This window comes from Mus pahari, chromosome 18, assembly GCF_900095145.1.
Source record: "Mus pahari chromosome 18, PAHARI_EIJ_v1.1, whole genome shotgun sequence".
NCBI classification, from domain to species: Eukaryota; Metazoa; Chordata; class Mammalia; order Rodentia; family Muridae; genus Mus; species Mus pahari.
In genome coordinates, this window is record NC_034607.1 from 51,740,561 (window position 1) to 51,754,749 (window position 14,189).

At 40.0% G+C, this 14,189-nt stretch overlaps 1 protein-coding gene across 3 annotated transcripts in view; it reads right to left on the minus strand.

Annotated features, from left to right (window-relative positions):
* The window catches only part of Srbd1 (S1 RNA binding domain 1), a 166,911-nt gene that overhangs the window by 71,171 nt on the left and 81,551 nt on the right, over nt 1–14,189 (minus strand). For all 3 annotated transcript variants that reach the window (XM_021217891.2, XM_029531530.1, XM_029531531.1), the window contains exon 15: nt 3,243–3,334. In XM_021217891.2, the coding sequence (XP_021073550.1) occupies nt 3,243–3,334 (92 nt within the window). The remainder of the gene's footprint in view (nt 1–3,242; nt 3,335–14,189) is intronic.

The window sequence follows — 14,189 nt, forward strand, 5'->3', positions numbered from 1 at the left end:
GGAACCTTGTTCTGGCAGGCCTGATCCTGAGGTGTCAGTCAAGGTCAAGAATCTGCAAGAAAGCTCAGCTCTCCTCTAAGGCTCGGGCAGCACACTGACATCTGGGCAGGCTCCTCCCTAGCAGGGATCCCCACTCTAATATTTGGCTATATCCATTAGTGTAGGGGTTTTCCATATAACCTACGCGGAGAAAACCTCCAATCTCACACAAAGACAGAAACACTGTATGAAAGCAGACGTCTGCTGCTGCCATCTGGTTGAAGTGAAATTTACTACACTAGGCATTTTAAATAAAACAAACGCAGTGCAACTTACTATACTCACACCATGTGGCTGTCTAACCAAGTTCTCAAATGTTCAATTCATGACATCAAGGGAAAACCCTGAACGCACTGGTCAGTCACTCTATGGCCTCCTCTCCCTAGTCCCTGCCAAGCAAACCTAGCTGCTTCTTGCTACAGATCTGCCTATTCTACAGGCCTCCTACTGAAGCAATTACACAGAATGCCATCTTTTATGACTGGCTCTTTATACACAACTTAATGTTTCCAAGTTTCATTCACGGTGTGCATGTTTTAGTACTTCTGCCTTTTTATGGCTAATATCCTAGTGTGTGAAACATATTTTCTTCCTTTAGTTAGAAAAGCTAATGCTGCTGGACATTTGGATTGTTTCCAGCCTTTGGCTACCGTGACAAGTGCTGCTGGCCATATCTGTGCTATCTTAAGGTTCTACCTGGGCTGGGCTAGCTGGCTCACTTACTACTCATCTGTCTAGCTTCAGGATGCAAAACTTGCTGCTGTATTCTCTTCTCATTTTTCTTTTTGTCCTAGTTTCTACTCACTTGTGTTTCTACCATTTTTTAAAAAGAATTTCAGAAATAAGGGAAAGAATGAAGGCAATATTTACTCTACTATGTTAACTCAGAAATCTACAAGTTCTATCAGTTCAATGTTAATGCTTCTCATATGTAATGTATTTACTATAGGAGACATTAGCATTTGGTAGAAGAACAACTGTTTTCAATAAGCTGATAAGGACATCCTTTTGAAGGTCATTTTAGAAATGCTTCTAAAATGTTATGATTCTGTTATATTCTAACACAGCCAATTAATACAGGATTTATATCAGTCTGTTTTCAGTTGCTATAGCAAAATACCCGACAGTGGGTCATTTACTTTAAGAGGAAGCTCATTTAAATTCAGTTCTCAGTTGTAGAGTTAGATGGTCTAAGATTGATTGGCCTCCATCTATTTGACCTCTGCTGAGGACGGGACAATGTGAAAAAAAGGAAAACACAAAACAAAACAAAAACAAAGCAACCAACAAACAACCATGACATGGAGAACAGCAAAGCACACGTGTGGCCTCCTTTTAGAACAATGAACTCTTATGGAAAGTAAGTCACTTCAGAAGACCAGTGTTTACTGAAGGTGATAGCTTTACGGGTTCAAACACCCAGGCCTAGGCCCCAGTTCTGTAAGGTTCAGTCATTTATCAGCATTGCCATACCTTGCCAAACTTCTAACACTTTAATCCAGGGAGTAACCACATCTAAAGTATAAAAGGGTTTAGAGATAAAAATCCATACCTAGGTGCTGAGGTTTGAAATAAAGTATGAAACCATCCTGGGCATCAATTACTAGGAAACAGCAAAATGTTAGACAAAAATAAGACTTGAAAGGGGAAGTGGGCCCGAGGAATCACATTGGAGACCAAGCTTCTTAGACTATTTTCCTTAAGGACAGACTCTGAAGAGTTGAGAGGTTTGGTATCATGCTTTGACTCAGAATAAATTAAACACCATCACTTCTGCACAGGCGCAGGCTGAAGAAAGGAGTACTTGTGGTGAATCACAGACTGAAGACACTGCCAGTTAACATTCTGAAATCAAAGCAAGAGAACTGGGCAGAAGTTTATCTTTTTCTAACACTCTACCTTCATAGGGCAGTGTTGGACACTAATCTGTTTTCACCTATGACTCTATGACATTGTTCATCTTAATGGGCCAGGAGTTTCATTAGCAGCCAGGAAAACTGTTGCCTCCCAAAAATTATGGCAAAAATATTCTTCCCAACACTCCATTACAAGAGAAAGCCAAATTTGGCAATTCTTTTATTTTTTTTAAATAAATAAAACTTATCATTTATTCAGACAGTCTAGACACAAATATTACAAGTACACTCACAAAATGTATGGCTTCTTTAAGCCTTAGTTAGTGTAATGTCCCTGGAGCAACCATGCTGACAGCGTGCAGTGTCCCCAGCACTCTGGGTAGGAAAGGCTAGTTCACAGGTTCCCTCTGCTGACTTACCACTGCTACCATGGTCAACACTCCCACTGTTTCAAGGCAAACACTAGGAGCATGGGAAAGGGGCTGTGCTGGTGTGATAGGGAGACCATCTCAGAAGAAACAAGGTTTCAGTTTTAGAAGATAATTTAGCCAAGGAAGTGTCTCATTTCAACAATCAACTGAAAGATGCAACAGGGTCTTTTATATTAAATTTTTTTATGCTTTAGATCAATGCAAAAACTTTTTTAAAACTATATTCCCGGGTATAGAGCTAAAAATTCTAAAAGTCAGTGAAAATATTTAAGTACAAATACTGAGACTTTAATTCCTAAGAAACTGGCATAAATATTCCCCATTGCATAAAAATGAATATATCAGATATAAATTTATATTTATTTCAATTACTTTCCCTAGATTTCTCAAAGTATTTTAATTTTCTATTACAAAATTTTAGCTATTCCACATCCTAGACATCTAAGCAACCACATACAAATAAAAGAAGGACATGGTCTTTAAAGCAATGCATCACCATGACGCCTCAATCAGAGGCCAAGAGAGAATGTCCAGTTGCCAAACATTTAGCAACAAACCAAAAGTCTATGTACGTTTACACACTGGCACTGCACTTACGTTCATGTTACCTACTGCCGAGAAAATGCTGTATGCTACTTTGTAATCATTTTACTCTCCTTATTACTGAACCCTGGCACTGAGCAAGAAGACTGTGTGTAGCTTTTACGACCTCTGCAGTTCCTCAGAGACAGTAGAGTGCTGTTGCTCACGGTTTTCATAGTCCAGTATTAGTTTAGTCTATAACTCACAAATGCACCAGGTCTTGTCATGTGGCAAAGCGTTTACACTTTCATGGTTATGTAAGGTATTTAGTTTGTCACATTTACAGATCTAAAATGTTTCAATTCCATGCTGTGTGATGGTCACAGCTTCTCACCTGCACTTCTCAAGTTAGGGTCCAGCCCCGGCATCTCCTTGTTAGCTTCGGGGCTGACACTGTAGATGGAGGCCCCTGCTTCACTGACGATGCTGAGAAGATAGAAAGTGGGAACATTACTTTCTAGGCTCTCCACCTGGTCAAAGGGAATACGTGATAAGCTAGGCAGTACAAGAAGAGCTGGACAGCAGCAGCAGCATGGACTGCCCACCACAGGCAGCAGCACTGAGTTGTGCTTTCCTGGATAGTAGACGCAAAGGCTCACATCCAGGACTCATTCTCTCAGTAGCAAGAGCATTTCTAAATGAACACAATGAATATTTTCCCCTAATGCCAACTTCAAAGTTGCCAGCATATATTCACCTTCTCTTGTGCTTAGTGGGCATTCCCGACTGACATTTATGATTTTCATCTGAATCATCAGTCCGTGGTGTGGTAGTTAAGTGCACAAGTGGACATGCAGCAAGAACCATTACCATAAACACTACTCTACTATTATATGGTTATATGTATGTCACATACGTAACAATATACATGGAAAGGAAAGGTCAGATTGACTACCAGCGCACCAATCTTGTCAGGAGTGTCAGTACTGGAAGCTCTCCCTTCAGGCAGGTACTAAAGAAGTTGTTCATCATTGACTTAATCAAGGCACCATATAAATCACCATCTTCCTTTCCTCTATGGCACCCCAGTGCTTTACAAACCACAGTGAAGACATTCTTGCAGATACCATTTGTACAGTGGTGGAAAAGCATGTGCCTACTCAAACATTTGAAATTATGACATAAAAGCAAAGGCATATTATGTATTTTGACACAACAGGGAGACCTTCAGCTCTGCCACATGACCATCCAAATATGAAGATTCAAAGAGAATCATGTCAGTGTTTAATTTTTATTCCTCTTTTAGCAACCTCTCTCATTCTGGGCTTCTCAAACTCCTTTTCAACCATCTAAGACACACTTAGATAACCCTTAACATACTGCCCTTTGCTAATAAACACTAAGTAATCAAATGGAAAACTCTTTACTGAAATGTGACAACTCCAAGTCACTAATGCTTGAGATTACGCTAGAGAAGCGGCTCTCAACCTGTGGGTCACACCCCTTTGAAGGCCAAGTGGTCCTCCCACAGGGGCTGCCTATCAGACATCCTACACAGCAGACATTGACACTACGAATCATAACAGCAGCAAAACAACAGTTACCAAGTAGTAGTGAAATTAATTTTGTGCTTGGGGTCAGCACAACGTGAGGAAATAACTGTATTAGAAGGTCCCAGCTCTAGGAAAGTTGAGAGACCATTGCTCTAGGGTCTGAAGAGAAGAAGTAGGAGCACTGCTGCAGAAAAGCATGGCTGCTTGTTGTTGTTCTTCTGAAGCAGGAAAACATGTACTCCACAGAAAGATGCTCATTACCAAGTTAGGTCCTATTTATGGGTAGGCTGTGTGTTCAAGGTTACAGCTGATGAACAACTGGGCTGGGCTGTATCCTAACCTGCCTGGTCCCCAAGCATGAGATGGTCAACCACAGCTGAGCAGCTGCTAATGAGCTGCACGGCTCTATCAACATGACAACTCAATCCTGTGCAGCATCTCTCCTAAGATGCACTGTCCTAACAAGGACTCCTGAAGAACTCCTACCTCTCTGCCTGTGTCTTCACCTAGGGCCCCAGAGGAAGTGAGTTTGTTTTCTTTAGAACCTAAAGCATGTTTAAGATCAAATAAAACTCCTTAATTTGAGACCAAGTTTAAACTAGAACGAACTGTGCTTTTCCTTCCAACATAAGATCCAGATTATCCTTATCTTCTACTACATAATGACCAAAGATAAAATGCACCATTAAATAAAACAAGATGCGGAAAACACAGGCTGATGAAATGGGTCAACAGAGTAAAGCATTTGCCACCAAGCTTGACAACCGACTTGAGTTCACTCCTCAGAACTCACAGAGGACAGCAGAAGAGAGAACTAGCTTCTGAAAAAATGTCCTCTGACCTTCACTAGTGTGCAAAGGCACACGCTGCCTACATGGTCTCACAATAATAATAAATAAAATAAAAAATGTACTGTCATGCATTGAAGAATCTTAGTGTGGCACAGCAAGAGAAGCTGCTGTCACAGACTAGGAAGGACACCAGTTTCCATACAGTTTTCTAACTGGCTTCTGAATGACTGGGTAGCGAGACGCAGGTTTACTTAAAACTACACGTGAAATGCTATATGCATACTTATCCCTAGGGAAATGGGTTAACTGGCTAGTTAAGAAAATTCCTAATCTCCAAAGGGGTTATGAAACTACCACAGGAGAAGACTATTCAGTAACCAGCCATGGAAAGAACCATTTCAACACAAGCCAACACTCAGGCTAATAAAGGCCTTTCTAAAAAAATTTAACTATCGACGAAATGTAGCCTGGAGCCATTATTACAAGAAAAGAATATTTAAAAAAATTTATAAAAATGTACTTTATATTATTTCTATATATTTTCAAAGTTATAACTATTTAAGTAAAGTGAATTTAAATGGTAAGCTAAAATTTTAATTAACTGGTCTTTAGTAGTTGAGTACCTGAGAATTTGCCAAATGATTCACTTTCTCTTGAAGGTTATAATTCTCAACAAACTGAGGGGAAACTTTTGCAAAGAAAAATACTCAGATAATAAATATTCCTCCAAATTCCATACTGCCACTTCTTTTAAACTGAGGAATACAAAACAGATGTGACACATTGCACCCAAAGATTTTAGATTAACACAATTATATCAATACAAAATGTAGTAAATTTTGTATGCCATATATACTGAGCAATGTGGACCCAATAAACAATTGAGTACTAATCATAGGTCAGAAAGCTAAATGATCTAAAGGAAAATTACTCATATATAAAACATACAAGGCCTAAGATATGAATGGATCTAAAATCAAAATAAATCAGAAGGTGACAATTTTTACCAAGGGAACTTACTGAGAACAAAAGCTACCATGTCCCTCTACAGCTTCCCACTCCTGTTGCAAGTTCAAGGGCAGCCACTCAGCAAGACCCATGTCAGATTAATCAGGCACTTTCTGTTTAGTAGAAGTCTCCCAGCCAATGGCAGGGAACTATGCTGATGGCCTGTAACAATCAGGGATAGGAAGAAAACAACTTCCAGCTTTGTGAAAACTTCATCTGCAAAGAGGTACAAAAAGCAAGTTTTTAAAAAGCAAGTTTCTTTCCAGTATTCTAACCTTAATATCATAACAATCTGATTACTGTATTTACTTGAACATAAAGCCAACGGGAGTAATCAGAACTTATTATTTGGGGCAATTTTAAGTGAGAAAGTTGTAAATGAGCTAATGTTTTGAGACGCTCAGAGTATAATGACACTCCTTCTAAATTAAACAGCTAAGACAACACCTAAATGGAGACGTCTGACATCTTGCACTTGTACTATAAAAAGGGGGATTTCAGAAGCTGACATGGAGTTCCACTTCCTCAGATCCACATATTAGTATATCGAGTCTCAAGAAGTAAATAGGTAATTTTAGAAACATTTTACCTAAACACTATTTTGGAGTTGCCTGTGTCTCTTTATGTTAAAAAAACAAAAAACAAAAAACAAAAACAAAAACAAAATACAAGCTACACCCTCATAACCTAAAAAATCAAATATCCACAATATAGAAACAATTATTTTCAATTCACTAATAAAAAAAAAGTAATCCCCCTGTCTTAGTCAGGGTTTCTATTCCTGTACAAACATCATGACCAAGAAGCAAGTTGGAGAGGAAAGGGCTTATTCAGCTTACATTTCCATACTGCTGTTCACCACCAAAGGATGTCAGGACTGGAACTCAAGCAGGTCAGAAAGCAGGAGTTGATGCAGAGGCCAGAGAGGGATGTTCTTTACTGGCTTGCTTCCCCCCCATGGCTTGCTCAGCCTGCTCTCTTATAGAACCCAAAACTATCAGCCCAGAGATGGCACCACCCACAAGGGGACCTCCTCCCTTGATCACTAATTGAGAAAATGCCTTACAGCTGGATCTCGTGGAGGAATTTCCTAAACTGAAGCTCCTTTCCCTGCAATAACTCCAACCTGTGTCAAGCTGACACAAAAGTAGCCAGTACACCCCCAAACTCTCTAAATAAAAATGCTGTATTTTTAATCCTCAAATAAAACCCAATAATGATGGTTATATAAAATACACCATAAATCAATAATTGCTTCTTTTTTTTTAAAAGAGATACTTTGGTTACAGAAATCTCTCAGCTCTCACATGGACAGACTGTATGTTGATAAAGCCTTTCCGGCTAGGTCTGTGAATACTTGTTTTAGTGACTGGGAAACTAGGAGAACAGGGTGTCTTCTTTACAAAAGATGAAAGACTGAAATCCTCTGCATAAGAAAAGGTAGGCCTGCCTTTTTGTTGGTTTTTCTGGAAAGTACAAACTGTTCTCATATTCACTTGAAAGGACATAACGCTTCTTCTCTCTCCATTCTCTAAATATGAAAATAGCTTTGCTGTTTCCTCTAATTTTAAAATAAATAACTTCCTTCCTTATGTTAATGGGAGAATTTAATTAAAAAATAATTTGCTCAAATAAAAATGTAGTGACAGATTTAAAAACAAAAACAAAAACAAATCAAAAAACAACTGCAAGGCAGAATTCTTCCATTAACACAGACTGGTGTGCTTCCAATTCTTCCTAAGAATGTAATTCCTTCCTTTTGCCTTCCTAAAATGTATGTATTACACCTCTGCTACACTGAAAGCTACATTCCACTCAAGTCTTCAAGACAACTTTTTAAACACAGTTCTTGCAACTTTTCAGGCTGGAAACATTCATAGAGAAACTGTGTCCTCTAATCTCAGTAGTAGGAAGCAGGAAGTCTTTGATTCTTGTGCCTTCTCCTGGACTCTTTTCCTGCTGTTTGTCTGATCTAACATCAGTGTGTCAGTTTTTATTTCATCTTATTCTATTCTGTTTACTGTATTATTATCCTTTAATACAACACACACAGCAACTCCCTGCTGTGTATTATTATCCTTTAAAAACACACAGCGACTCCCTGCTCTGCCCATGAGTTAGTCTGTTATGAAGTATGAATGAATATTGGCTTATATCTCAAGAACAGGTAATAAACCTAAAACTCAAATTCCACAAACAGAAGGGTCTCAAGGATTGGATGTTAAGGAATACAACCAAGCTCTCTTAAATCTGTATTTAGTAGAGATTACCATTTCAGGGTGTTCTCAATCCTTCTGAATAGGAAGGTAACCAAGCTGGGCATGGCACTTACACCTGTACCTCCAGCATTGGGAACAGGGGCTGAGAGGCAGCAAGATCACAAGTCAGTCCAGCTATATAGAGAGACCCTGTCTCAAGAACCAAACAAGAAACCAACCAGTAACTAAGACAGAAGTAATCTGTTGATGATCGGAAGATGATGGAAGAAAAAAAAAAATCAAATACTGGTAGGGATATTTAACTACAAAGCTTGCTGGTAAAATAAAAATTCGAGCAAAAGTTACAAAAGCTATCCTTTCTTCCTGATCCAGAAAAATATTTTTAGAGTTAATATGAAATAAATATAAAACAACAAAGAGAAATAAATTTTGGTTCAGAAGGGACCAAAAGTAATTGGAAATCCAAATGCCTATCATTAAAGATTCAATGAGTGGAAAACCATTTGTCAATCAAAATTATCATCCTAAGAGATTTTTATTTCATGTAAAATATTCAAGATGAATTAAGAGAAAAAAACTAACAAAACTATGTCCGTCACAAGTTTAGCTTCAAAATACATGTGTAAACAAAGAAAATTGTTTCATGTACTATGTGAGTAATACTTAAAAAGTATTCCTTTTACTTTCTGCAATACCCAAGTCATATTTATTTGTAATTTTAAAAAAAAAAAAACTTCAAATTTAAGTATAATTGCTAGCTGGTAAGGAAATCTACTATTAAACAATAGTTTATATTTTGAAATGTACCCAGTTATAAATTATTCTATTTTGACTTAAAATCTGGGCAGACATATTTTGTTGGTAATGTCCTCTGAATATCACCTTTAGATTACTGTACACATGGTGTTTTTGTGGCTACTTAAAAGGAAGCAGAAACCTCACGCTGTCAGTTTTACACACAGGCCAATGCATCAAGACAACTTTTACAGGAAAGACAAGTTGCATAGCCCTAAGTTTCCATCGCTAACGCATTGTCCATGGTCAACCTGCTCAACTGGTGTAAACCCAATTCAAAGCATGCCAGGAAGGTCAGGAAAGGAAGGAAGGAGGGAAGGAGGGAAGGAGAAGGGAAGGAGGGAAGGAAAAGGAAAGGAGGAAGGGAAAAGGGAAGGGGGAAGGGAAAGGGAAAAGGGGAAAGGGGAAAGGGAAAAGGGAAAAGAAAAGAGAAAGCACATTACCTCTGCACTGCAGCTGCATTTGCCTTTACGTGTGTAGCTCTAGCACCATCTGGTGGCAGGCAAGCTAGGAACAACTCTTCAGTCAGCAGCTGGGAAAAGTCCCAGCACTATTCCAAACAATGACCATGTATTTTCCTGAGAACAACATTGGCAATGGTGCAGTTGTCATGCGGAGGGTGCACTGCAGGTCTGGGGAGGCTTGGAGTGTACTTCGTGAGACCTCCATGCACTCCCAGGTGGATATCCTATCCATTGCCTACAGAGCAATTTCAACAGAACCAAGTTCCCCTGACTAATTTTCCTGCAGTCTCACAGCCCTGTGGATGAGAAGAACACTTTGTAGACACAAAAGATGCCTTAAAGGGGCAGATCCAAATTAACAACTGTCAAGCTGAACTTGAACTTGGAGTCTGAGGTTCCTAATAGCACTAGCAACAAATTTTCTCATGCTATTAACAAACAAAATATAGTAAAAACAAAAAACAAAGCAAACAAATAGGCACTCTGCTCATGCCTGTCTTCCCAATGGGCAGTGGGGGCAAAGGCAGAGGAGTTCAATGTTAGCCTTGTCAGCATTATAAAGTGGAGCCGTGTCTAAGCTACATGAGGCTCTGTCTTTAAAGAACTGGAGACAGAGTGTAGCAGGTACGAGCACCTGCTACTCATCCAGAGAATGGAGTTCAGTTCCCAGCACCCAACAGTTCCAGGGGACCTAGACATAACACCAACACACATGAATAAAAATAAAATCTATATTTTTAAAAAGAATCAAACAAACAAAAAGCCTGCATTTGAGCAAAGAACCTGCCTCAGTATCACAGGTTTCTGTCACCCACTGAGCTACGTGATGTCTCAATGTGTTAAAACAGCATATGGACCTCTACTGCTATCAAAATACCTCTACTTTGATATCAGTAATATTGATATTTTGATACCAGTAATATTGGTATTTTGACACCTCTACTGGTATCAAAGACTGATACTGTGAGTGAAAATGTTCTCTAAGGTATAAACAACTGCAATGGGAGGGACAAAGACAGAAAGCCCTGGCCTTCCTCCTGTGTGCCTTCCACAAGAAGTACAGCAACTCTTTTCCCACACCTCCATCCTCTTTCATTTTGAAAAATCTTTCATCTCCACTCTACCTATGTATGAGACCAACTTAAAATTGCTATGAAAAGCACATGACTCCACTAAGTACGCCACAGGGCTAGCCATGCGGTGAGGCAAAGGCCCTGCTGAATGCAGGACAGGAGAAGCAGCTCCGCTCCAGAGTCATCACTGACAGGATACAGAAAACACAGAGGGCAGGCTGCCCTGAGCTTGTGGGTGCTTCATGTCTATAATTTGAAGGTTTGTCACCAGTACTGAAATGCATGGACCTGAAAACACATCATCCTATGTGCAAATCCCCTCCACAACCAAAAGTTTAATGATCCCCTTGATTAACAGTTAACCCTAAAACAGAAAATTCTTTTTTTTTTTTTCCGAGACAGGGTTTCTCTGTATAGCCCTGGCTGTCCTGGAACTCACTCTGTAGACCAGGCTGGCCTCGAACTCAGAAATCCGCCTGCCTCTGCCTCCCGAGTGCTGGGATTAAAGGCATGCGCCACCATGCCCGGCTCCAGAAAATTCTTATGCACTAAATTTGTACCTGCTCATGATAAAATATTGGCTGCATTTTCTTATTCCAATTTGATTTTAATTTACAGAGACATGGATCTGAATTGATTGAGAAGTCTGCTTCATTCGTTTTATTTGTTTAAATCTTAAATATACTTTGGTCAATTTGCTTTTTGCTATGATAAAACACCCACCCGGTCGAAAGCAGCTAAAGAGCTTGTTGTGGTTCTCATTTGGGGGGTACTGGCCCTCATGAAGGGTTAAGTCCTGGCAGCAGGCACAGGAAGCAACAGAAGCAGACTGCTGCATTGCATCAACAGTCTGGAGGCAGAAAAGGAGAATAGAAGTGCTGGGCTAGCTTCCATGTAGTCCAGGATGCAAGCCCAGGGAACCATGTCTTCACATATCAACCTCATTAAGATAACCCTTCACAGAGGTGCCCAGAGGCTCATCTCCTAGGTGACTCTAGACACTATTAACCTGACAGCTTACCATCACTGCATGAAGGAAAATCTGTCTATTAATAAGCATGCTAAAATCAGGTTGCTATAATCATTCTCAATGAAACTTATTCCAAATGTTCTTTATTGTATAGCCAGACTTCAAAAACTCAGAATCTTAGACCGAGAGAATATAGTATTCTGACACCCCAATAAGAGCTCAATAACTTACTGCTCAGTAGTAAGAGCTTTAGCTTAAACAGTAAAAGCGAAACACTAAACAAATGACTGAGAGAGAGTCACAAAGTCAGAGAGAGCCACTGAAGGGGAAATTGAATTTAGAAAACAAGGAGAGAGTATAGGTGGTGAGTCCAGCAGTCTCAGCACTGGGGAGGTTGAGCAGGGAATCAAGAGTGAGAATGAGGCCAGCCTGGCCTATAGCTAACCATGACTAAGCACAGAATGAGGCCAGCCTGGCCTATAGCTAACCATGACTAAAGCACAGAATGAGGCCAGCCTGGCCTATAGCTAACCATGTCTAAAGCACAGAATGAGGCCAGCCTGGCCTATAGCTAACCATGTCTAAAGCACAGAATGAGGCCAACCTGGCCTATAGCTAACCATATCTAAAAAAAACAGAATACACCAAATAGGGGCGCACTGCAAGAGAGAGGTTAGACACAGAGGAAGAGAGTTTGTAACAAAAGTCCAGCTCTCTCATCTACAGCAATAAAGTTTGCACCACACTCTTAAATTAATCCTTTCTTAACTTCTGTTCACAACCCTGATTCCACAGACAAGTGAGCTGAAGTTACCATTTCCATGTTCTGGTTCCCATCCCTCTTTTTCTTTCCCATCCAACACTTGTATTTCCCCACAAAAGGAACATAAGCGTCCCCTCAGAGGGGTCACATGTCAACTTCCCTTCTAGGTACAAATTCAACCTATCACTTTCCAAGAGCACCCAGGTTGGATCACCAGGCCCTTGTGAAACAGCCCCTGCCATCAGATTTCCTTCTGGGTACCCAGCCAGTGCTGAAAAGCATTCCAAAAGCACATGCCATGTATAAGCTGGCCCTAGGGCAAGCCTCTCTGGAAGTGTAGCTTAGACACATAGCCTGTGCAGTGTAGCTGGGAGAGGGAGAGCTCAGTCCAGACAGCTGCCCCACTTATTCTTTATCAATAGCCACATCTTCACTTCTGCAGGATCACTGCACACTTCTGCTACATTATACTGTATAAATATTTAGGAGAAATAATTCCTTTCAAGGATCTAAACTTCCACCGTTGTTATGGCAAATGAACCTGTTTATGCTATATTCGTTAATGAAGGCAAGACTAAAAGAGCACAGGAATTTACTAACATGTGGTACACAAACATTACAATCACAAAGCTTCTTAGGGGAACACATCAAGAACATGAAAGAAGTTTATTTTTACTTACATTGCCCTGTAATTTCCTTTAACTCTACTAGAACAACCCTTAATTTAAACCTTTCTTGCAATTACAGGAACAGTGTAGATTGAATGTACAAAAACTAGATAATACTCTCCCCACATCTCCAATGAACTTCTCTGTATTCTATAGTAGCAATTCTCACAATTCAGCCTGCATCAGAATCAGCAAGAAGGCATGGTTAAACACAAATGGCTAGAAACTCCCCCTCAGAGTTGCTGCTCTACTGAAACGGAGAATTTGCACTGCTAACGAGTGCCTTGGCAGAGCTGGTGCTGCTGGTTTTGGGAGCATAGTTTTAGTTTGAAGGTTTTATTAGGCATACTAGTTTCCTATTGCTCTGAAAAAATACAGCAACCAAGGCAACTTATACAAGAAAATGGTTACTTGGCTTTATGTTTTCAGAAGGTTATAGGCCAAATGAAGACATGTAGGTAGGAAGAGGAAGTTGAGGACTCAGATTTTAGGCCACAACAGAAAGGAGGGAGAGTTCACCTGGAACTGTGCTTAGGCTTGAAGCCTCAAAGCCCATCCTTACTGATAGACTTCCTCCAGAAAGGCCACACCTCCTAAGTAACCAACTGGGGACCAAGTATTCAAATGCCAGAGAGTACTAGAGATGTTTACAACTTAAGCCATCACTTTGAACTGTAATCTACATTTCACAAACTTACCCATCTTCAGTACCTGGTAGTAAATGTACAATCATACTGAAATCCAAGTTAAGAATGCTCCTATCTCAGACAGGTCCTCTGTAACTCCATGTGGGTTCAGTTCTCATTCTCAATCCTGGTGCCTGATAATGTGCCTTCTCTACATGCTTACATTTTTGTACACTTCATATTAATAATGCAAGCATGCAATGCTTGGCCTTTTATGCCCATCTTATTCAATGTGCATGTTCTACTATCTCCTCTTACTGCTGAATATTTCATAGTTAGAAATATACCACATCTTGGGGCTGGTGAGATGGCTCAGTGGTTAAGAGCACTGACTGCTCTTCCAAAGGTCCT